This window comes from Trematomus bernacchii, unplaced genomic scaffold, assembly GCF_902827165.1.
Source record: "Trematomus bernacchii unplaced genomic scaffold, fTreBer1.1, whole genome shotgun sequence".
Taxonomy (NCBI): Eukaryota; Metazoa; Chordata; class Actinopteri; order Perciformes; family Nototheniidae; genus Trematomus; species Trematomus bernacchii.
The window spans coordinates 6,624,119-6,650,101 of record NW_022987727.1 but is presented as its reverse complement, the minus strand read 5'-3'; the positions used below and the strand labels follow the sequence as shown (position 1 = coordinate 6,650,101).

At 40.6% G+C, this 25,983-nt stretch overlaps 2 protein-coding genes across 3 annotated transcripts in view; both read left to right on the top strand.

The window, feature by feature from the left end:
* The first annotated feature begins 342 nt into the window (after positions 1 to 342).
* Positions 343 to 2,543, top strand: LOC117494156 (transcription factor HES-2-like). Its single transcript, XM_034144889.1, has 4 exons — positions 343 to 460; positions 566 to 661; positions 780 to 867; positions 976 to 2,543. Exons 1-4 carry the CDS (start codon positions 371 to 373, stop codon positions 1,311 to 1,313), a joined length of 612 nt encoding a protein of 203 aa, XP_034000780.1. The 5' UTR covers positions 343 to 370; the 3' UTR covers positions 1,314 to 2,543.
* A 34-nt stretch (positions 2,544 to 2,577) lies between these two features.
* Positions 2,578 to 25,983, top strand: part of acot7 (acyl-CoA thioesterase 7) — a 52,702-nt gene continuing 29,296 nt past the window's right edge. The window contains exons 1-6 of one of the 2 annotated variants that reach the window (XM_034144888.1): positions 2,578 to 2,738; positions 9,224 to 9,341; positions 10,953 to 11,109; positions 20,089 to 20,180; positions 20,344 to 20,458; positions 21,311 to 21,397. In XM_034144888.1, coding sequence (XP_034000779.1) covers positions 2,698 to 2,738; positions 9,224 to 9,341; positions 10,953 to 11,109; positions 20,089 to 20,180; positions 20,344 to 20,458; positions 21,311 to 21,397 — 610 coding nt within the window. In that variant the 5' untranslated portion in view covers positions 2,578 to 2,697. Of the gene's footprint in view, positions 2,739 to 5,753; positions 5,967 to 9,223; positions 9,342 to 10,952; positions 11,110 to 20,088; positions 20,181 to 20,343; positions 20,459 to 21,310; positions 21,398 to 25,983 lie in introns of those variants that run through there. The other variant, XM_034144887.1, reaches the window with a different exon arrangement.

Here is a 25,983-nt window from a genome sequence, read left to right as displayed (position 1 = left end):
TAAAGTTTGCAGAATTGGTGTTTTGTGAATGAGCATTTGGTGCGTCCAAACATGAGCATCTTTACGCACACATTTATTTAGCTTGTGGACGCAGATTTTGTTTTATTTTGTCTATGGATCATAAAGCAGGCACGCACTGCAGTTGTTATGCGTGGATTAGGGTAGCAGACAGATGGTTATCATGATACATTTGGTAGTTTTGTGGTGTTTCCATCGAACACACGGACAGAAAATGGCTTGGGGGCGTACCCATGACGCACGTAAACCGACGCCACGGCCCTGCATATATACTGCAGCCCTTGACCATTAGAGACACATCTTCTCCAACTTCTGCTTCCGACACTTCTCTGGCACAAAGACGAAACTGAAAATGTCTCCAAACATGATTTGCGAAACTCTCCCATCTTTTTCTCCAAGGCTCACTGTGGCCAAAAGAAAAGAGGCTCTCGAGCTCAGAAAGGTAAGCGAAGTCCCTGCAATTTGCTTCATTATCTTAAAAAACATTTCTGATGTTTTACCCTACTTTTGATGAATGGATTCTAATTGTGTTGTGTTTTCTTTCCAGACAATGAAACCTTTGATGGAAAAAAAAAGGCGCGCTCGTATCAACGACAGCCTGAACCATTTGAAAAACCTCATCATTCCCCTCACTGGCAGAGATGTAAGTTATTATATTTATTTCAATACATCTTTAAAAAAAAGAAAAACATTCCACACATGCTTATGTCAAGGCAACGTTTATGCTCATATGTTTAACATTTGCTTTTTTTTCTCTCCAGAAGACTCGCCACTCCAAGCTTGAGAAAGCTGACATCCTGGAAATGACTGTGAGATTCCTCAGCGAAATTCCCCCTGTTAGCACGAAAAGTAAGTCATGGTTCTGCTAGTTTAACGCTTTAATTGATATTTGTTTATACATAGAATGAACTCTTGGCATTTTTGAACAAAGAAACTAACATTTCATTGTCTTTTCAGATACTGCAGACAGTTACAGAGAAGGCTTCAAAGCCTGCCTCCAGCGCGTCTCCACTATGCTTCCCAAAACAAGCCTGGATCAAGACGCGTGTCAGCGGGTGAACGAATTCGTTCAGCAGTCCTCCTCCGCCACCGTCACCCCAACCTGCCTGCACTGCTGTGCTCAGAGCTCCAGGACTCTCCCTCAGATGCAGCAGAAACTCCTGACCCTCAAATCCAGCTTCAGCTCCAGATTGGAGAGCCAGTCCCGCGGCAGCAGCAGCAGCAGCGCAGTGGCTCCCAGCCGCGCGCAGCCCGGCCCACAGGCAGTCAGCGCTTCCATGTGGAGACCTTGGTAGATTTCTGATGGCGGGGTCTCCCTAAAGCCTGTGAAAAGACTGTAAAGTGTTTCATATGTAGGCAGCATGTCAAGAAAGTATCACTTGTAAATATGCACAGTGATTCACCGCCTCGCTTCCGTTGATGAAAAGCCAGAATTCATCGTTTAATCGAATCGGTTGAGTATTATATACTTACGTTTAGCGCGAGTCTTTTGTCCTGTATAAGTTGACAAGTTTAGACAGTCGTATTTTTTTAAATCTGCATGTATGTATACGGTAAATATTTAGTCCACTTCGCGGACTAAGTGATTAAGGGCCATTAAAACAGCCCTGTAAGACCCAAAGGGTCAGTCTGTAAGAATTTGCACGAAAAACTTCAGAGTACTGAGTCTGTGCAGATGAACCCTGTAGACATATATTATGTCAATGTAAGTATCTCTGTTGGGATTTGTTTTATTTTTGCTATTTAAAGCAAATGTTGTATATATGTTGTTCAAAGAAAAAATAAAACTACAATGTAGTTGTAATATATTGTGTTGGGTTTTCTTCACACTTTATGGTCATTTGCCAGAATTTTCCAGAATATTCGTTTTAAGTATGGAATCTTTACGCACAGCCATAAAGTGATGTCCTTATATGGAAAGCATTATTTCGTTGGCACATTTCAAACACAAGGATACATGTACCTTTTTTATATTACAGGCACCTAATTCACACCAAAAACCAAACAGCATAACGCACACACGAACTAATGTGTGCTAAGATGCATTGTATTGAAAAGCAACATAAAACATTTTGTGAGCCTCCTTCCAACAATAGGATCATGGAAACTAAAGCATCTCCAGACTTTAAACTGGACCTTAGCAAAGGGCCATGCTAAACATTTGTCCTTATATGGATCCTCTTTCTGTTTAATGAACAAAAGCCCGTGAGGAACATCTGTGAGGCAGACTGAACAGAATAAAAACCGTTAGTCGGTGTGACCTCGGGATGGATGTTGCGGTCACGAGACACTGCCCCTGCCCTTATTGTAATGCAGTAAGTGCGGTCTCTGCTGCCCTCCTTGGATGGTTGTAGGTATCGACATGGTGATGGTGTCTATTTCCGTTTCACAATCCTGTCTTACCCATTAGCTCTTTGGAAAGCACAGGCCAATACATGATGTAGGCTTAGTGGTTGTCTTTGAATAAACATTATTTGCAAAACAATTTAGCCACACACACGCTCTTTGCGTTTCTGTGAAGTCCAAGTGCTTCTCCCCCGGATGAGTCATTTCTCAAAGCCAGCAGACAGACACCGGTGGACCGGAGGAGTCTGAATCCCCTTCACTTCTCACAGGATCCCGCTGCATCACGAGACCAACAAAGAGCTCACCATCATCATCTTCATCATCACCACCAGCATGTCGGTAGTGCAGGCAGCATCCTCTCTTCAATTATGCAGGTAGGACGTTTGATACGACACATTACCACATGTGCAAGCAGCATTCACATGCTAATACCGTGCTGTGTTGAACGACAAATGACGAAAACAGCGCGGCTACCGGTGTCCTTCCTTCCCGGCTGATAACCAGATAATCCTCTTCGTGTCATGTTACATTACTACTATGTTCTGCCGGTATTCAAACATGTCCTGTTTTGGCTAGTTCATGTTAAATGAAGTGGTGTGTTTTCCGGTTGTGGTCCCGGCAGAGGTGCAGTCCTTTATGTAGGCTATGTCGCATGTCGTATGATATGTGATGACCTCAACGCGGTTAGCACCGGTAGAACACACGCTTAAACTCCCAAGGACACATTAAGGTCGCCATAATTTCACTGAAAGTATATTGAAAGTTGTATGTAATGGCGTGGGCTTTAATGAGGTTGTTCCTCTAAATAGTTTGTATGGTGAGGTGATAAATTAGGTGTGGTTGAGCCTTGAGGATTAATGGATACATAGATAAAAGGCAGAGGAAGCAAACTGGGAGCAATAGAGCCAACTGTGTAATTATGTGGTAATGACTGTTACCAATTAAAATATCTTTGCTATGAATCGCCTTCATTTCCCAGCAGCATGCAGTCTTTGTTGTTCTTGTGATCACCTGTAGGTGGAGCCATATAGCTATACACACTCGGCTTTCTCAAAATAAATCCATGTCAATTCAAGTGAAAACTACTCTTCACTGAAAGTTTTAGTGTTGTAGTAGTATTCAGCATGTCAGAACTAAAGATTTTGATTGGATTAATTAAAAAAATATCACCACAGTTTACCCAATAGCTTTAAATTCTCTCTAACCAGCGGCCTAAAAAAGCTCTAAGTTATAATGCCATTGTATGCCCATTTGTCTTGTAAGTTGCACTTATTGAAAGCCTGGTCTATACAGCTATTAGTTCCACATTCTGACACACTTTGCATTTGAGGAAAGATAACATATTTTCCACTCGACTGTGAGTAATTTCCACTCACAGTCTTTCATCATATTTTGCACTGAATGGTAATAAACCATATATTCCTGTAAGCTAACGTCTTTTTTGACTTCATGTTACTTCACCTGTTTGGGTCTTTAAATGACTTAAAGATGAGCCACATAGTCAAACCAGTTTGTAAGATGTATCATGTTTCAATATTTGTGTGATTATGCAGAGTGATGCCAGCAGATGGAGATGTCCTTTCATGTCCGTTTCCTTGGGCATGAACTACAGCTGTGTGATGGTCAAAGTGTTCAAACTTTTTTTTTGTTACGAGGGGATGTTATAGTTTCGTTGAACCTCCCACGGAAAAGCATTTCCCCACTTCCTGTGACCTATCCCTTTAGTGTAAACAGTTCAGTGGAAGGTGTGTGTGTAGTCAAATATAGGCAGTTCGTCAGCTTGTTTGTACAAAGGTTGGTTGATCATTGCAACCATTCCCTTAACTCAAAAGGAAGGGTCTTACTTCTAGCTTCCTTCTGTAACTTCGCAATGCAGTTTAATACAAAAAAATCCTAATTATTTTTTACAATTTTGTGCAATCATCAATACCCATTTTATTAGTATTACAGTCTTTAAATAGCTTTACTGTGACATTGCTCTTTATTTCTCCTACACTCTGCATTGCTGAGTCAAAATTAAAACCATCTTAACCTCAGACTTTGTGGACCTTTTGCCAGTCAGCCACTTTTCTCTGCAACTGCAACTGCAACTTTCTCCCAAAACATTAATTATGCACCTACAATGTGTCCACACATACTGCAGCCTGCTTTGCTTTTAGCCACTGCAAACTGTCCCCTCCTATGCTTTTGGCTGCCTTTAGTTACGTCAAATCTAAACTTCCCTCCACTCAAGCCACTCTAGGTTCACAGATATCCCATGACCAAATGGCCTCATTGCTTAGTTTAGGATTGGGATTGAGTTGTCTTTGAATAATCAGTGTTGGGTGTTTGACGAATACCTGTCTTACCTGGCAATGTAAGATTGCTAGGGTAAAACACAGTTTGATCCTGTGTGTGTTTCAAAATCACCCCCCACCTCAATCCCTTCTTTTTGCTTCGTTCGCTTTTGCTGATGAGACCTGGGACTGTAATGATGCCAAGACGTGCTTTTCAGAAGCTAATTAATAGTTTATGGCACTTTTTTCCGCAACAGAGGTAAATGTTCGGTGTTTGTTTTTGATTATATTTATGCAGTTGTTTATGGTAGTAGTATTCCTTTTTAGTTATTTGTAAGCTCTACTTTACTTCATTCTAAACAATGAGGATTAATATGAAAATGATTGATGAATTGTTGACCCAGTGCTCCTGTGAGGTTAACATTGGCGTTGTGAAAAGCTTTTTTGTGCTACACTGTATGTAATAGAAGTGATCCATCATCTTGGAAAGGAATGTACAGTACTTGTGAACAGAAATAAGGGGTACTTTATTTTTACTTTTAAATCAATTTTGGAAACACCACTCGAACATTTTTGTTCTTTCCGTTCCCCTGCTTTAAAGTATTGTCGGTGGCTTTGCCTTTGTCCATGTCAGCTTATTTCTTTATCGTCAGTTAGATATTGATAACACTTATTACTAGTTTTTGTGGATTTTTTTTTAACAGCTGTGTTTTGTGGCTTTTAAAGCTGTTTGGGTTGTGATCTTGGTCTATTTCCACTGTTGTTCTAATTCGGGATTTCTAAGCTGTTGTAGAACTTAAATCTTATGTACATTTGTTTTTATGAAAAAGATAAATCAGGCACACGGTTCCTGAAGAATAATGAGAATTTTAAGGAAACAACAACTTTGAAAACCTTTAAAGTTTGAATCGCTTGTGTTTCTTGGCCTCTTGACAGATAGGTTCCTGAGATATTTGTAAGTCTACCTGTCAGATGTGACACAAAGACCTAGGTGTGATGATCGTAATAGACCGTTGTCTATCTGGGCATCAGTGGGTGTGTTGAGATCCTGTTTGACCTGTCACGATGCCTAAGGCGGGGTTACGTCACATCACAGATTACAATAACATCAGGGCCCAAACATGTCAGAAGCTGCGAATGTTGAGATCATACAAAAGGGAAGTTGAACAGACAAATAGTCAGTGAGGGAGACAAGATGAGTTGTTTTTTCCCTCGGAGCGGCAGGCCAGCACATAAGGTGGATAAGAGATTGACAGCAGCCATTCGGAGTCAGCGAGGCAGGGGAGATGCGAGTTCTCAGCAGGACTCTAAATATGAACTCAGCAGGTAGCTCATCTCTGACACTCACACACATGCACACCCACACACACACACACACACACCCAAACATCCACACAACGTTTTGTCATAACACGTTTATTTAAAATAATTATTAATAATGAATACTACCTTTTTGTTAAACTTTTCATTGTTATTCAGACTCTCAGAGAGATATACTGAACAGTTTTGAGGTTGTAGCTTGTGCTGCTGTTGATTGGTTTGCAATATATTTTAAAGGGTTTGCTCATAAATGTTAAAGGTCCCATGACATGGCCATTTCTACTGATCATAATTTCATTGTTGAGGTATACTATAGATTTAAATTGTGCAATTTGCCAAAATCACATTGGTTTCTCATACAGCATCTCTGTATAGTATGTGTATTCTGGTGTTAAATTGCACGCGGTTTTTAACATTATTCAGACTCAGCTCTCTGAGCTTAAGCTTCTTTTAAATGTTGACAAAACCAAGGTAATGCTCTTTTCAAAAGCTAAAAAGACACCAGAGCCTGTTTTAGATATTGTAACTACGCAAGGAATAAAACTTGAAGTGGTTGCCTGTTACAAATACCTTGGTATCTGGCTTGATGATTGTCTCACTTTTAAACTTCATGTCAATAATCTGTTTAAAAGCTGAGGGTTAGGCTAGGTTTCTTTTACAGGAACAAGTCCTGTTTCTCACTTGAGGCCAGAAAAAGGCTAGTCACTGTGACCTTTTTACCTGTACTGGACTATGGTGATCTAATTTATATGAATGCACCTGCCAATTACCAAGTTAGATGCCGCCTATCACAGTGCACTGAGATTTGTGACAAACTGTAAAGTATTAACCCATCACTGTACCCTGTATGCAAGGGCAGGTTTGCCTTCACTAACTGTACGGAGGCTCAGTCACTGGTACATTTTTATATACAAAGCCATGTTAGGGAAACTTCCATCCTACATCTGCTCTCTGATCTCACGGCGAATTGTAAGTGGCTACTGCCTGAGATCGCATGCTGTGGTTTTATTAAATGTGCCAACTGCTAGGACTGTCTTAGGGAAGATAGCTCCTCTGTCTTGGAATAGTCTGCAAATTAAATGGAAACTGAGCAATCTGGTTCCACTAAATGTTTTTAAAGCAAGGATAGATGCTACTCAATCGGAAGCTGTTGGTACCTGTTCATGTGGATAGTTATGTCAACTGTAATCCCTGTAATGATGCTGTATGATGTCCTTTTTGTTGTTCTGTTGTTTTATGTTTCTATGTTTCATGTGGAACCTACTTGAGCAGGTCTCCCTTGAAAAAGAGATCAATGATCTCAAGGGATTCACCTGGATAAATAAAGGTTTGAAATGAAATGAAATTCACCAGGTATTCACTCTCTGTCCTAAACGGCTTATTGGAGCTCCTGCCCCCCGCTCCCTGTGAGCCCAGTGTGCTCTGATTGGTCGGGACGTTGCAAGGCTCGTTGCGAGGCTGGTTGCTGCGATCTGCTGCGAAGAGCGGACAGGTTTACGAGTCGGCGATACAGCGAGAACAAGCGAAACTCATCCTGGGCACACACAAACACTCACAGCCGAAGTAAAAACAATAAGTGTGGCTTGATATTGAGTAAGAAAAAGGTTTAGAACGCTGTGAGAATGGGTCTGCGGAGAGCATTTCTCCGCGATCCCAACTCGTCTATTACCAGCGTTCAGGGAGCTCTATGCAAGTCAATGGGGACTCCCTGTTAGTTAGCCAAGGGACCCTGGTGTGTGAGGTGCTCTGCGGATTGGTCCATTTGGGCCAATCCGGTCATTTGTTGTTGATTTGGGTATTCACACGTCACAGAACCCAGGAAGCAAACAATGGAAAATGAGAAATGTCCAACGAGGCGTTCTGGGGCAGCATAGATAGGTCTTTTCTGTGATAGAGTTTTACTCGCTACAGGGTGTACTTTCAGGGTTTTTGATTCTGCAGACCGTTTACATGCAGAAAAACCTTCATAACACACAAGGGGACGGGTAATAACCGGAAAAGCATGACATGGGCCCTTTAATAATCATAATATTGATAACAATTTAAATATCATTGAATTTGTATTGCCGTATATCATGATAAAACAGCAAGGCCAATAAATGGCTAATGCCTCTCTAAGTTTTACTCAGTAGTATTTATCACACTGCTTTAGTGTTACTTATTGTGTAAAATACAAATGTGTATTGTTCCTGCTCGTGTTGCAATGTAAAGATTCCCCTCCGTCAACTGTAACTCTGACTATTTTTTTATGAAGTTTTGCAAAGAGGTCTGCCATACTCGTTCATACACAGTATACAAGAACCTTAAATAATTCAAGTTGGCAGGAGTAGTTGTTTTTTTATCATTAATTATTTCCTTAAACCAAACGTAAAAAACAAGACCATTGCTCAATACACTCTTTTATTGAGATTCTCAGGATTAGTCAGATCTCAGTGCATACCTTCTGTGTGTGTGACAGTCGTGAATGTAAACCGATTAAGTTGCAACTGGTAAAACTAGTTTAACCCTTACTGTGAATGGGAAACAGCTGATGTACATGACCTCATGCTGCACTGCCAGTGGTAATGACACTGTTCGTTGTCATCTGATAGACAAAATATGTAGAAAATGCTTCAACAATAGAGGTCTTTCCAACTCATGCGTGACTATCCAGAGGCACATCACCGTAGATATGTTCCTAGATATTTCTCCTGGCCTTTTGCAACAAACATCATCTGTTTATTAAATTATGTATTTTCATAGAATGTTTCAACAAGTGGTGGATCTTATTATGCTATTTTATACTCTTACCTCACTTCATTTTGTAGGCAAATGTTGAACTTTTCACTGCACAACATTTGTTTTACAGAATTAGTCACTAGCTATGTGCAGGATTAAGTTCACTATACGAAATATGAATAAGCTTATACATTATGATGTATTATTATAGGATAAGATACTCGTCGGTATATCAAATAGTAAAAAAAACACAAATACCAGCTGCAACACTCAAGTGAGGACCGTGTTAATGCACCAATAATTATAATACGTTAATGTATATGGTGTAAATGATTCATAAATGTGCCATACTACATGACGATTACTTTCATTTCTGATACTTTGGATCTATTTGTACACATTTTCTTCTGTCTTCACATTTATGGATTAATAGTGCTTTTTTCCAGAAGATATTCCAATAACTCTTATAACAAGGTGCTCAGTCATATGTTGAAATCCTACCATCCCATCCACAGTCATGCTAACTAAACGTCTCTTCACTGCAGGATCATGCGGCCAGACGACGCCAACATTGTGGGCAACGTCCACGGCGGCACCATCCTCAAGATGATCGAGGAAGCAGGATGCATTGTGGGCACGCGACACTGCAACACACAGGATGGGGTAAGAGACAACAGCAGAGCATACCCTAAACCAGGGGTGTCCAAACTTTTTTTTACCGAGGGCTACATACAGAAACATATACGAAGTGCTGGGCCACTGCTTAGAGGTATTTTGCCTCATAAGTTCTGTTATAAGTTGGAAAAGTCAATCCAATGTAGGTAAATTATTCTTGATACTTGTAAATGCTTTAAGAAAAAACGTCAAAGCTCTCCATAGGGTTTCATTTATTTTGTTAGCAGCTCATTCCTTAAAACAGAAGCTTCAGATTGCTTATAATAAGAGGAAATATGAAGGGTATATTTCAAGGTTGTTATGGAAATAAGTTATTGGGCTTTTTTCTCATCAACTTAGATTTGTTAGAACATGTTTTCAACTTTAATTGACTGAATTTATTCGAAAATGTGGCTTATTAACACATGAATACAGTGTAATATATTTGAACATATTTAAGAAGTACAATATAAGACAAGCAGAAGTTTATTATACTTAAGTCATTATACTTTTTTGAATTTGCTGAGTGAGGGCCGATTCAAAATGGTCCGCGGGCCGCATTTGGCCCCCGGGCTGTAGTTTGTACACCCCTGCCCTAAACTGTTATATTGTGTTGTATACAAAAGTGTATTGTATATGTCCAGTTTTTTTCTAACACTTGAGTAAACCATAACATGACAGACTCAAGAAATAAATGAATTATATTATCATTACTTACAGCTACCCCTTTTTTGACAAGTACTGAAAGGCAAATTATGAACATGAAAAATCTCTGGTTGTTCCTCTCTCCAGCATGTTGTGGGTAGATTGCTTTGATTTAAGGGATTTAGAGCTAAAAAGCTAAAGTACTGCCTTTGAGAACATTCAATGTTAACTAACTCTTTGTTTGCCTGGCATCTTGTATTCCCAAACTGCATGGCTGCATTAGTTTTTGTTTCTTCAGTTTTAGGTGACCCAGATTTGTCTTGATTTGACTTTTCACCTGGTGAACTTTGACCAACTTTTGACTTGCATCATCTCGATTGTTATCAAACCGAGAACAATGTGATTATCTCCTGCTGATGACTCATGCTACATTGTTAAGATAAGCTGTTAAGACTTCTATCTTCCCTCTTCACAATAACAACATCATATGAAATGTTAAGAATTTGTGTTATCAGGATTTTAATCTGGTGTCGGCAATTCTTTGATTGTGAAGTATTAAAGATTTCTTGCGGTTCATATAAAGTGCAAATAGCTATTGAGCCTGTATCAGTTTTTAACAGTATCTCCATGAAATTACACTTCATCAAAACAAACCTGTGTAAACCAGAAGGACGTATAATTACAGAAGAAATAGGTCATCATCATCAGTGCCTGATAAGCTCTCTGTGACCTGACTCTTGTCAAATGGAAATAATAATATTTATATTAGAAAGATATTTGTTTTGCATTCCTCTCCTGTTTCTTCCCCTTTACTGCGACTTAGAACTAGGGCAGTTAGTTCAAATAAGATTTATTTGACAGGTGCTGAGTTTCCTTTTTTTTTGTCAACCCAAAACATTTCAGATGCTTGCTAATGTTTTTTCTATTGTTCCTATGTTTTTATGATTTTTTTTATAAGCATTTTCTTCTTTGTAGGACCGTTGTATGGCAGCTCTGGTTCGGGTGGAGAAGACAGAGTTCCTGTACCCTGTGTTCATTGGCGAGGTGGCCCACGTCACTGCTGAAATCACGTACACCTCGAAGCACTCCCTGGAGGTGCAGGTCCAAGTCATGTCTGAGAACATCCTCACAGGTGACCTTTGAGTCTTTTACCTCAGGCGCATACCACACAGTAAAGACCAGGCATTCCTTTACCTGTTCGACAATATGCTTATATGACTAATGCACTGAAAGGTGGATTATCAAAGTAATGCCTTTGGTTATAGAAGTATTATTACGAATGCTGGCTATAATCCTAGGAATATAAAGGAGACTGATTTTGCTTGTACCTGCCACCTCACCTACGCAGCAGTGTTCACCTTTAACCTCTTTTTCACCCACATCCCTGCACACAATCATACAAACATTTACAAATACTTTCCACATACCTACAATATTTGCAATAGTTACTAGGGCTGCATAACAGGCAAACAGAGCAAAGTCAGGAGACATGGTTGATGCTAATCTGTGTTCATTCAGCTGTAGTTTAGGATTTCCTATGTGGGTTTGAACCTGTGTTTTTCAGAATCAAGTGGTGTGTTAAACACTGTTTCTGTGTTTTCAGAACCTACAGTATTAAATGCACATGGAGTCCAGTCCAAATTTGCTTGTTTTACCTGTAGAAATTACCCAAATGTCCATCAGTATGTCTGGGGTTTAACCAAGGACTGTATCATGTTTAACTTGACCTGCTGCACACTTGTTCTGACAAAGATGTTAGGCTTTATAAGGCTCAGATAACTTTAATAATTTTCCAAAGTTAAAATATTTTACCATGTTTAATCTTATGTAGGCATAATAATCGTAAGAGTCAAACTAATGTACGATACATTTAAAACATCTGCTGCAATTAATTTTAACTGAGCAGGTAACTAACTATGTGACAAACTCAAGATATTCATTAATAGCAACCTTGAATTCTTCAATGCAGCAGCAGGAGTCCAGCGCCTGCAGAAATGTCATTTTTTCATTTAAGCTTAAATATTTGAAATCTGAATATGGGAAAGAAAAGTATTTGTTTTAAAAGCTTTAAAGGTATATAATCATTAATCAAACCCCGTCATTATTCTTTATTTTTGTTATAGTCTAAATTGCCTAAATGCAGTAAATGTCACTTAGCACTGAGTCCAGTAATGTTAGATGTTTAAAAAGAAAGACCTCCATGTGATGTTCTGCTGTTTGACCTGTAGAGGGCAGCACACAAAAAGAAACAGCCCTGAGAAGCATGAAAGATGAAACCCTGGGGGTGTTTCCCTGGGTGTTTCTCAATGTCGAGGAAGGCTGCTCCAGAGCCACTATTTCAAGCATACTACGTCATCGAGTGCCGCCGAAGGACTGTTTCAATGTCCACCATACTTGTAATTCTACCGAGGTCGGCATACTTCGTAGCGAGACATTTAGAGGCTGCACATGTATAGACTCCGCGGGCTTAAAATCCCCACAATGCTTTGCGCACGGACCAATTTCCAAATCTTTGGCGGAAATAGCGCTCCATTTAAGGCGGGTCCTCGCATATGACGCACACCTGTTAGCCTGTTCCACAATTCTTCGTTTTCCGAGGCTAGGAAGGATTCTTGCCTCGCTTCTGAAGCAAGTGACTCGGAAGACATGTGCTACCAAGCAAGCGTCCTCGACATTGAGAAACACCCTCAATGTCGAGGAAGGCTGCTCCAGAGCCACTATTTCAAGCATACTACCTCATCGAGTGCCGCCGAAGGACTGTTCCAATGTCCAGCATACTTGGAATTCTACCGAGGCCGGCGTACTTCGTAGCGAGAAATTTAGTGCACATTAAATGCACACTATGTACACATAAAACATAGATTGTGCAGAATACATAGATTGTGCCCCCTCAAAACACACACACACACACACACACACACACACACACACACACACACACACACACACACACACACACACACACACACACACACACACACACACACACACACACACACACACACACGAGTCCCTTGAGTAAAGACGTAGGGAGGATCACATTGGGCTGACCTAGCGCTATCTGTGAACCTGTAAATGCCAGGGGCAGCAGTGATGCACAGCATGTCTGTAACCACCATGTGATGTGCTGACCGTACTGTAACTGATTTAATTCATGTCAAGCAGTACAGATGATTACTGATTAAGACAAACAAGCACATTATATCATGTTAATGTTGATGTGAGTTTCTTGATGGGGAAACTTGCTTGTGTGTTTGTTTTCATTTTTGTAAGGACTTTGTAGTTTGGAGATCATTTGGCATCAGAGCAACCTGTCTATCTTGAAGAGAGACAGGATGAGGGAGTGAGACAGAGAGACAGATGTGAGAACGGAGCCGGACAGACATATTGATGGGGAAAACAATAGTCGATTGGGAGTAAAAGAGGAAGAAAGAGTGAAACTAGGGAAGAGATAGAAAAAAGGATGAAGGAAAGGAGGTGTGAGAAACAAAAGAAGTATCCCCTAGACAGCCGTTGCCCTAGCAACAAGCTTGTACTGGTTGGTTGGCTGGTTGCTGGGCTGGAAGCAGGTTGATGGAGGCGGAGGCAGAGATATGAAATGACAGGTGGAGAGCAGCGTTCATACATACAGGCATCAGCACGGACAGCCCGCTACAGCACAGGGCCGCTCGGGAAGGACCCCGAGGAGGGGAGATCAGGAAGAGAGAGCTGGACAGAAAACAGTCAGTGTTTGGTTTGTTGCACATAACAGGATTTATGGTTAATTGATCCAGGGTTTATTCCCATGTTCTATATTGTTTCATAAAATGGGCAAAAACACTGTTCCAAAAAAAAGTCTGTCTTGTAGACCTTCATTAATTTCCCAAGATATACTGATTAACTTGTACAACATGTCAGATATGTGCATATTAAGAAGCATATTTTACCTTATTTTTATTAACTGACATACATTCTTACCATATTAGCATTTTATGTAAAGGATGTTGTAGATTATACAATACAGCTTTATTTGTAAAGCACTGTGAAACCTCCAGACCAAAGTGCTGTACAGGCAAATAAATAAATGAATAAAATACAAAAGCAGCTCAGTTCACAAACCATAACATAAATTATAAGAAAAATAAAAAGATAAAAAATAAAATAAACAAGAATAAAACAAATAAATACATTCTGTATCAAAACAGAAAGTGATGCAGCCTCATTCTCAGCTCCACAATTCAGTCGTATCTTTCTGTTACATTTTGAGTGCTTCTCATAGTTAGGAAGTAAGTGTAGTTCAGTGTCAGGGCAGTGTGGGTGTAGCAGATGAGCGTAGCTTCAGCTCAAGTCGAGAGAGGGCGTAGGTGAGTTCCTCTGGGACAGCAGACTCTGGAGGCTGCAAGCGCCAAACACAACATCTGTCCAAATGACCTATGTTAACTCTCATATTTAACACCATTATAAACACAAATATTAAACATCTATCCCAATCTGGGAAATAACAGTACAAAATTATATTTTCCAGTTTAGTGTCGGGTGGGGCGGATACAGTTTATGTTTATGTCAGAAATAAAGCTCGGACATTAAAAGGAGATTCTGAGAAGGTGCAGCTTGGTGGTCTATTAGGTCACAGCTATAGGAAGTAGGTCATTGGTGTGTGTGTTTGAATTGACACAGCTGCTATCCCGGTTAGGTTAGATCTGTGTGTTTTTCTTCCATTTTGTGTGGTGCACATTTGTGACATAGTATGTAAATGCACGGTGGGTGCATCTGTACTGTATACTTGCATGTGTGCGCATGGGTATGTGTGTGGGATTTCATCAGTGTTTGGCCCTTTAAAAGGTTCCTGCGGGGCTGAGGGGGAGGAGAAGATAACGGGAGCAGACATTATTTGCTTCTGTCATGTCGGGTTAGCGTCAGGCCTCACACACTGTGGCCCAGTCAGACACGGACGCCAAGTGGGTGTACCTGCACACATGTACAGACACACACACATGCGGTTGTGTAGGGATGACCTGCGTGCATGTACAGCCTGAAATGCACACATATTCTGCATATAAAAAGTCACACACCTACATGTTCTCACACCCACACAGACGCACACTAAACACACACACTTCCCTTCTTTCTAAAAACAACTCTCATATTGAGGCAGGGTTTTATACGTTCATGGCTTTATGTTTTCCCAGGCAAAAACTTGGACAGGAACGCAGAAGTGGAAATGTTAATGTTTGTTTGCAGACTTGCACAAGTGATTTATATTTTAATGCACCTTGTGTAAATTAGAAGGTCTGCATTTGTGCAGCCATGCATATTTACAACTTTACGTAATAAACCCTGCATGCTGTGTATACTGCAACACGATGTTGATTACATCATGAATCTTTGTGTTTATGCATACATGTTTTTGTGTGTGTGTGTGTGTGTGTGTGTGTGTGTGTGTGTGTGTGTGTGTGTGTGTGTGTGTGTGTGTGTGTGTGTGTGTGTGGTGTGTGTGTGTGGTGTGTGTGTGTGTGTGTGTGTGTGTGTGTGTGTGTGTGTGTGTGTGTGTGTGTGTGTGTGTGTGTGTGTGTGTGTGTGTGTGTGTGTGTGTGTGTGTGTGTGTGTGTGTGTGTGTGTGTGTGTGTGTGTGTGTGTTGGGGGAGGAGGCAAGCACCCAGGTTCTACAGTCAGTCAGGCAGCATCTCGTCAGGCAGGCCTCAGTCACGGCCCCCCAGGGGAAGGCTGCCTACTGTGGTCACGAGCCGTGATGATTGTACCCGCTGGGGGGATTGCACATGCGCACTTTAATACACACAGACCCGCACACATGGCACTCACAGATTTGCATGTTACCGTGTATGTACAAACCTGCGTATAAATACACATTAATACGTGGCAAACTGCAGAGGTAATAATGCTTGCATTGCATTTACATTCAGGAATGCATTTGCATAAACACACACACACACACACACACACACACACACACACACACACACACACACACACACACACACACACACACACACACACTCATATGCATATACAGAGCTGAGAGCAATGCATTGTGGGTTGAGGCTTAAAATAAGCATGACAGTTCCTACCATGACCCTGGTGGGTCACACAACTGCATATACCAGAGAGTGCTACGTCAAATAGAGACACAGTAATATTGTTCTGGTTTAATATTATGGTCATGTATAACTCAATTTCCCCATTAATAACCCCCACAGCAGGATGTGTAATTTGATGATGATGATCTTTAAAAAATGTATTGGAACATTTAATAAATGATAACAATCTATGAATTAAGATAAAATACTGGAAGACCTTTAACAATTACAAATGAGGCGGGTTTGACTTTTAGAGCACAGAACAATTTCCTGAGGGCATGACTGATGACTGTAACACGACAGACAACACTGCAACAGATTAAAGGTCATTTGAGTACAACAGGAAATTGTGTTTATGTAGAATCACTCGGTGATCCTTCAAATGTCGCACAAATATGCTGTAAAGCTTACAACGAGTATTGGATATTCCTTTTCAGTCTATAAATTCTCCTTCCCAAAACTCCACTCCTGGCATGATTCAATCTATTCATGTCAGGCTGTGAGATCCCACAGTGAGTATGTAGTGTAGTTGAAAGTAATGTCTTGGCTCAGCACAATGGAAAATCTGTGGTTTTGATCAAAAAGATCAAGCACTAAACGGTCCTCACTGCACTGTCTCTGATCCCGGGACACAGTGTTCAGGAAGGAGAAAAGAAAACAAGGGACGCTTTTTTCTTCTCAGAAGAAAAATGAAGGGTAGTAGGCAATAGTCAAGGGGGAGAGGGGAGGGGTGTAACATTGTAATACAGCGATAAAGCAAGTGAAACTGCTTAAGGTATAATACATGAGGGAAAAGTGGACAGAAAGAGACTGTGGGGAAAGAGAAGTTATAAAGAGGAATGGATCAACAAGAACATATTAATAAACTTAGCAGAGTTCAGACTGGAATTGGGGGCTGTTTAAAGGACAGATAATGTGCATTTAATACATTTCCAGAATGGTATGAAGTAGTGATTGATGCCTAAACTTAGATTAAAGAGGATTGGATGATGCATAAGATGTGCTGGAGGGATGTTTCTCCCACTTAAGCACCCATGTGAACACTCAAATCAGTACCCAAAAATGCTCTGATTCTAATTAAATATGACGGTGCATAGTGTTTGGGAATTCTGCTGCCCATCATAAAAAAGCAGAGTATGTCTGAGCTGTGTCTCTGGCTGCTTGACTGGTGATGTTTGTGTTTTAATAAAAACCTGAGTTGCTGGATGTTTGTCCCGTAATGAGACGGATATTGAAGGACTGGCTGTGGTTTGCACTGTGTGTTTTATTACAACGTATGCTTAAGTACTGTCTGTCTGCTGACATTATACTCCTGTAAAATCCACAAAGTGATTGCATAGGCTTGTCGTCTATAATATCCCGCTGGTCACAGGAAATTGTCTTCTATACGTTTATGCACTCAAGGCACTGCTGTACCAATGCAACATCCCTTAAACATTTTTTTAAATGTGTGCCATTTGTCTTAGCTGTCATCATAGCTTCCCTTTTAGATTCTTTGTAAAGCTGCTACCAAATGAACTTGAAAAACCACGTACAAAGTCACTGCGCAAAAAAGCATTTTTATTGAGCTTTGTGCCATCGAGTGTGGACATTTGAAGGAGCAGATTTGTGGAGCTTGTGTTTAGGGTGAATGCATCCAAAACCTTTCTATTCACTAATTCATTAATGCTAACTAACTAAGCCAGCTGTCCCTCCTGCTGGTTGAAGCCTCTCCTTTTTTGACAGAATTTATTTTTGTAATCACATAGAAACCAATGCATACAATATACCCGTTTCTCTGTGTTGATCCAATGTTCCCACAGCTAATTTAAAACAGAAACTACATGACTGAGATGACTTAACCTGTCCTAGTAGCCTTTCTCTCAACAAAATGTGGATACTGCACACAAGATGAGGAATAAGATGTGCTTTAAGTACTGTGAAGGAAAAAAGGGTACATTCAAAAACAATAACATGGTCAAACATTGACATTGTCTTCATTTGATGCAGAGGGATTTGAAATTCTAAGCCGGGTCCCTCGTTACATGCTGGTCAAAAAGGTCGTCCGTCGGACTGGGAATGCTTCTTAGTCGTCCGGTTCATTCCAGTGCTTCCCCCCCCCCCCCCCTCCCTCTCTCCTCCTCTTCCTCCCTCCATGCTAAACACTTAGAAGGTCCAGCAGGAGCTAATAATAGACTGGAGTCACTCTGTCTTGGTAAAGTCAAGGATATGTAAATATGCCTTTCTGCTGTGGGCAGCTTCCTGGTTGCTGGCAAGGGCGGGAGCCAATGAGAGAGGGAGGAGGAGAGAAGCACGGTCGGCATGGAAACGCGGCCTGGTTGTCTGCACGGTTTTAACTCTGGTGTAAAATGCAAATGTTATTACCCAAGAGTAGCCTGCCATAAGCCTCTGCTCCCACTCTCTTCTTTTAACTTCACATGTCCTCCTCTAAAGTCCCGCCTGTTTTACTGCTGATCACACAGTAGTGTCAAAATTCGATTTCTATTTATTTATGAGATGTGCTATTTTTATATCAATGTAAATGCAGTGCATATTTATACAGCTTTAAGTTTGTATCTATTTTGTTAAAGTTAGTAGAGTAAAAATATGGGCAATGCAAAAACCTTCTGTAGGATCATATCATGAATCTGATCATATCAATTAATCTGTATGTAAGCATTATCCTTAACGAGACATACCCACCCACACAACTCATCAGTTGTTGCACATTAATAGCTTGTAACAATATAAGACAGTGATTTCATTTGAACCTGCTGGCCACAGTGCACTCTTTAATCTGTGCCTCCCTTGTGGGCCATAACAACACAACCTCAAAATAGCCCCCCCCCTCTCTCTCTCTCTCTCTCTCTCTCTCTCTCTGTTAGCGAGTTAAGAGAAAAAAGTGTAAGCAGAAAAGAACAGATATTGCTATGGCAACCTCTCCGCCTGATTGCTATGAGATGCGATTTCCACGAGTTTTGTCCTCTGATCTTCTGGGTCTTTACTTCCTGTGTGAAGGCAGAGCTAATGCCTCAAACCAACACAACCTTTCATGTACTATATGGAGGCATATGGAAACATCAGACCATATGTCTATTCTCGGAAAGAGGCATACATATTCTTCAGCCATTGATGATGAAGAGGCTTTTATTCAGGGGTTCACAAGAAAGGATAATGTAAGGAATGAACGGTTGACATTTTCCCAAGATATTCAACATTTTATAAAACAATTTAAAAAGGGAAAGTACATTATTGAAGCATTATTTACTGCCCTTAAGAACTTTATTTTTACCAAAAGTAAATAACTTTGACCCATAGATTTGCTTTGATCCTAATCCTTAAAAAAGGATTCAAGCAATACAAATTAGTTTTGAATAAAGAAAATTGTAATTTTTTGTGGATGACCTACAGATAGAAGTCAGATATTATAGAAATGACTCAATCCAAAATATTCATTGTTCATACAAACCATTTCAATCATCACAGAAAACAACAACTCACTAACCAGAACATTGTGCGTCTGTATATTTGAGTAGTTGACACATTATAGGGACACATCATTGTGTCAGCTGCCAAAGAAAATTATTTTCAGCAAGATTTTAGAGAGCGAGTTGCCATTGTCTTTCATCCATTTTATAATGACAACATGAAAACGCAGAAAGTTCGGGATTGGGGGATTATTCTAAACCTTGCGCTAACCGAGGGAGCGCGTCCAGTGAATGTTAGCTTGTGTTCTGAATAAACATGACTGACTGTCTCTGAACAAAGTCTTCATTTGTCTTCTGCTTCTTTGTCCGCAGAAGAAAGACTAATCTTCAGCGGCGCTACCCGATTTGTTAAAAACTGGATAGGCTTTTATTGGGTTGTTAATAAAAGTGTTTTGACAACAGCATTTCAAAGCAGTTTGTGCCATTATTACTTGATTTAAAAACATGTCAGACAAACTGGTTTCTTATTGGTTTATTGTCACTTGACAATGGTGTGTTGTTTTATTTGTGGGAAGAATTAGTAACATTCCTTACTGACATTTTTCGAAACATTTCAACCTGTGATTGCAGGCGTCAAAAAGCTGGCTAACAAGGCGGCGCTTTGGTATGTCCCCTGCTCTCTGAAGAATGTCGACAAGATCATGGATGTGCCGCCCATCAAGGTACGTAGAACCTTGGTTGCTCTCTTTGAGACTTCTTCTCTCCATTTTTAACAGTCCAGTTCAGTTGTCTTGAATATCGATGAACTTTAATTAAATTCAGAGACAAGTATTTGAGTGGTTGTGTCCACCTGTGCACATATTCATGTATTTACTTTGTCTGTAGTACGCCAGTGCAGAACAAGAGGAGCTGGGCAGGAAGCGCTACGGGGCTCAGAAGATGGAGAGACAGGAGACGAAAGCGAGGATTGAAGATGTGGTGCCACCTCCACCCAACGCAGGTAACCTCCTACACTAAAGGCCTCTAATCAAATCCTGAAATGCAGTTACCATCAACTTAAATCTGAGCTGTACATAATGCTCTTGCTGTCATGTGGACAGATAGACATCCCAAATATTAGCTTAATCTTACGATTGACACTAGTGTTGTTGAAATTCTATAACACCATCACTTAACCTAGAGCAGGGGTGCCCAACCTTTTTTGAACCAAGAGCTACTTTTAAAGTTGCCAGTCTGCCGAGATCTACCAGTCCAAATAGAGAGGGGGGGGGCTGGGGTGCTAGCGAACTGTCAACTGGGGGGGAGCCTCGCTGCGGGGAAACGGCAGACCTCTGTCGGTGCAACTTCAATGATGCCTTTTAAAAACATAACAAATGAAGGGCGGTGACGGCCGTCAGCGAATCGAGCCGGCCCTTGACGACCAGCTGTTCTGTGATTCTCCAGATTCTACAGATGGCCAGTCCGCGGAGGGTGGGAAATACATACATACCGGAAGTAAAAAAATCCTCAGACAGGGTGTGGTATATTTCAATGAGCCTATATGTGACATAAAAAGGGAAACCAAATCTGAACGGCTTTTTGAATTGTATGATTAGGTACAAAACCTTACCTATATTCTTGTTTCAAAGTGTGTGGGTTGGTAGGCAATCCAGATTCCCAAACTCTAAATGAATCCAATCATTGTGAAAGTAACATTGATATCTAATTCTGTAATTTTGTCATGTTCACTCAAACGCAGAGGATCCAACAAAAGGTACGTTAACGTTCTCTGCAGGCTGCATGTCTCTACAGTTTCTTTTTCAATGCAAACATTTTTTCTTCACATTGCTTTACTGTGTGCCTTTCATTGCAGGACAACACACAGTTGGTTTCAGCCAGTCCAGTCTGATCCATCTGGTGGGCCCTTCTGACTGCACCATACATAACTACGTTCATGGTGGTGAGTCAAACTGTTTCTTTAACTCGAAGGTTGAGCAGGCTTTGTCTGAGGGATTTGTGGGAAACAACATTAAATTGTTCAAGCGTATTCAGGGCCGTCCCTGGCCAACTTGGGGCCCCAAGCGACATTGTGAGATGAGCCCCCCCCCCCCCCCCCCCCCCAACCGACAGGAGTGAAACAATTTTTTTGGAAACAAAGTACTTTGCAAATATAATTCCTGTTTATTATTATTATTATCAACACAGTTACTTTTTTTATACAGTGAGGGAAATGGTAAATGTGCATGTATGTGGTTCAGTATGCGTTTACAGGTGAATACGTCTGCATTTCCTGCCAAATACTAGCCTCAAAAAGATTAAAATATAATTAATGCAAATAAACTACTTCTACTAATAATAATAATCATAATCAATTCAATAATATAAATACTATATTATTTTATTATAATATAGTTGTAATATAGTCAAGACAAAACATGCTTATTACATGCTCAACAACTGATATTTCTTAAATCTGTAATCAAATGTAGTTCCCTCTGTCAGCAATGTATCATCAACTACACACACATTTCTATCAGTATTTCTCTGTGTTGTGGTTGACATGATGATGACTGTTAGGAGTTAAGGGGAGAGGCTGAGCATCACCATGAAATGTGCAAATTGACATAAAAATGAATAAAAGGGGAAAAAATGCTCCATGTTTTTTAGGCTGTAAACTTGAACTGTTATGTAAGCCAAGACCGACAGTTTATCACTCTTCCTCCTGTACATTAGCAGATAAAAGGCATAACATACTTGAATGAATGGTAAATAAAGAATGCTGGAAATAACTGCATCTCCATTAGCCTATATGCTATGCAGAGACTGCCTTCTTCATGTCGTGAATTGCAGCTGATGTTTTAATATGGCAATTGGCAAAAGTTTGACATTTTACTTATACAACATTCGCAAGTTGTGCATTTGACTCATACAATAACCCACCTTCGAGTGATGCTCTAGTTTCTTCATGTTTTTTTTCCTCTTGCTTGCGCCGGACTGAAACTGTCTTTTCGCCGACATCTCTTCACCTGCACTAGTGGCCGTATCAAAGCCGTGATTGGTCAGATGTCGATTCATTGCAACGGTTTCGGGTTACAGACGTGCTCCCCTTGTCACCTCTCACTCTCGCGTGTCAGCGGGGGGGGGGGGCCTGATCGGCCTGTAGGGAGGGACGGCCCTGAGCGTATTAATAATCTTTCCAAATAAACTGAAAACTCTTTGAGATTCCTTTACAACATGTTTAAACAAGCTCAATTCTTGAGATGAAATGGGTCAGGTTTGAGGTCCCATTTGATCACTTTCCTTGTGTTGGATATGCAAGACAACATTTCAAATGTATCCACTGATGATTCAGTTTTTTTGAACAACCAATAACATTATCCCAAATTGCATCCTAGTATAAGTTTAAAAAAACACAATCTGTCTTGGAGAACTCATTCTCAATCCTAACTTAAAATAAGATTGTGATTTGAATATGACCCCAGGAAACAAGCTGACCTTATTCTAAAGTAAAAGAAAAGAGAGTTGTCATACATTTATCTTCTATAAGTTTTGTTTTGTTGTTTGTTGTACAGTAAATGGTTTTCCCCAGAGAAAAGTGCAATTCCTCATCACAATTAATTGGACCCGGACGTCTACATTTAACTTTTCTTTGTAGAGGTCGCAGATTGACCAACCTTTTGTATCTTTTAGTGAGATAATTCACTACAGGATTGTATAAACTGTGATGTCTATGCAGGGAAACCGCATTGCAGCATGCATGCAGGAAATATGCAGTAGGTGAGGACAATGGGTGCATACATGTGTGTGTCCCTTACAACCATGGGCGTAATTTCCACTGGGGACAGGGGGGACATGTCCCCCCCACTTTTCAAAATCCCGTTTGTGTCCCCCCCACTTTTCAAATGTGTTTATTTTGTACGCAAGCGGTCCTCGTCACGGAGGAGCGTCTGTGTGTGTGTGGCACGAGCGCATTTTGTGAGAGAGAGATAGAAAGAGAGAGAGACAGAGAGTTACGGGGTTGTTGTTAGCATTTGGTGCTAACTCGGAGCTAACGGAGATTAGTAGCTGTTTCAACAATACGGAGAGGGAGAGCTCTTTCCTGTAGGACTTTGAGAGACTGAGAGAGAGAGAGAAATAGAGAGAGAGAGACAGAGGGACAGAGAGTGAGACTGAGAGAGTTACGTGGGTTGTTGTTAGCATCTGGTGCTAGCTCGGAGCTAACGGAGATTAGTAGCTGTTTCAACAATAAGGAGAGGGAGAGCTCTTTCCTGTCGGACTTTGAGAGACTGAGAGAGAGAGAGAGACAGAGGGACAGAGAGAGAGACAGAGAGTTACGTGGGTTGTTGTTAGCATCTGGTGCTAGCTCGGAGCTAACGGAGATTAGAAGCTGTTTCCAACAGTAAGGAGAGGGAGAGCTCTCTCCTGGGGGACTGAGAGAGATCACGTCAGCTCAGGGAGCTAAAGGAATCTGAGGGATTAGGTTGTAAACTTTAGTCTAAATTATCTCAGTGGGTCTCAAACGGTTTGGTCATCTATGTAAACAAATATTTCCATCTATGTAATATTAGTTGTATATAAAATAAGTTAAGAAATCCTTCCAATGTGTACTATAGGTCAGTACAAAAATAAAAAACACAGTTTGAAAGGGGAGTGATTAGTCAAATATGCATAAATAAAAAGAAAGAATGCAGACTAGGTAAAATAAAGATATAGAGAGGAGTTTATCAATGATGTGTTATTGCTTGTGAGCATATTATAATGTTTTTTTGATTATTTAAATATATACAGTTCTGTTTCATTTGATTGTTGAGAGCTGTATCCATAAATCTCTTAATGTTGCCCTCAAAGTGCACCAGATTGATGCTTTCAACTTCAATTTAAAGACAAAAATCTTCCCGGGGGTGCATGCCCCCGGACCCCCCAACAGGAGGTAAGGTCATCTCAAATAAAACAGGTTCACATGGATAGGATACTAGATAAGTGTGCACACTCATTATATACACTACACATTTTACTTGGATTTGTTAACACTATAGTCCCTAATATATTTGTAGAAAGGCAGGAAATGGAATTAAATTGAGAAAATGTTTCATTGCGGAGGACCGCCTGTTTTGTGTCCCCCCCACTTCTCAAACCAAAGTTACACCCTTGCTTACAACACATGGTGGCTGATGCTGCTTTAACCAACTGAACACAGCTATGTGTGTAGTTCAAAGGGAGGATTAAAATCAGTTTCATATTCCTTTGCAGATCAATGCAAATTAAAATGTTGCTTTGAGGGTTCAAATGTAAAAGATGTGTGATTGATTCAGTCCTATGAGCTGCTGACAAGCCATTTCAGAGCCCAGTGTTCTCAAGTCGCCCTCTGCCACTTATTCTCCAGTATCTGTCAGATTTCTCTGTCACTCGCATACATGTGGAACAAAGAGCTCATGAGCAGCGTTATGCTCTTTGGTATTCAAGGCAGGAACACATCTGACCATACACGTCCTCGGTACAGTATGGAAACACTGCAGGGGAGAGGATGAAACACCGACAGCAGAGAACATGTATGAAAAATATTAAAAGCAGAAATAGAGAGATTCAAAGAAGAGAAATATACGTAGAATGACAGTTGAGGAAAGATGGATCTCAGAGTAGGATGGCATGATCTAACCTTTCGCATCCACAATGCAGTGCACGTTTTTACAGTATCTTCATTTTGTTCATCTATTCCACTTTGAACGGTTTGCTTATGATTGCAGACAGGTTTTATACTGTAGCCCTGGGCATTAACCCCCAATATGAACGTTGGTACAGCGTGTCCCTTGGCAACACAGCGGAGGTACAGAAAAAGAAATACTGCTGAATTGAATCCAAAGTGAAATGTCCTTAATGTAGAATGTTGTAGCTCTAAGTACTTATGTTCTCCTAAGTGAATGAATGACTGAATTGTTTTAATTAATAAATGTGTGTGTGTGTGTGTGTGTGTGTGTGTGTGTGTGTGTGTGTGTGTGTGTGTGTGTGTGTGTGTGTGTGTGTGTGTGTGTGTGTGTGTGTGTGTGTGTGTGTGTGTGTGTGTGTGTGTGTGTGTGTGTGTGTGTGTGTGTGACTTGCATTGACAGCACTCTGTGTAGTTATGAGCATGGCGGTAATGGTGAAGAACAGAATGACATGGATGAAGCCGGAAAAAGACAAGCAGAACAACAAATGGCAAATAGAAAGTCTCAGTAACAGAGTAGTTATGAGGCTGATGCCGTTCCCAATTCTCTTCTTAGCTGACAAGCTACACGACCCAGAGGCTTAAATTGTCTCTCTATGACTCGTCTTTTGACTGGGCCTTTTCATCATCTTTAAATGGAAAAAAGTGTATTCTTTGCGCTTCAAAAAGGCATTTGAAGCTATTTGCTTGACAAAAGTAAAAATATTTCTTAAAAATAAAGGCTTCGATCGAACTACTGCATCAAAATCTTGAATAAATACTTTTAGTTTTTGCAAGCAAAGATCTTCCTGTAGTCTTTCTGTTGTTTCTCCCTTGGCTATCCCCCCCCCCCCCCAACTGGATTT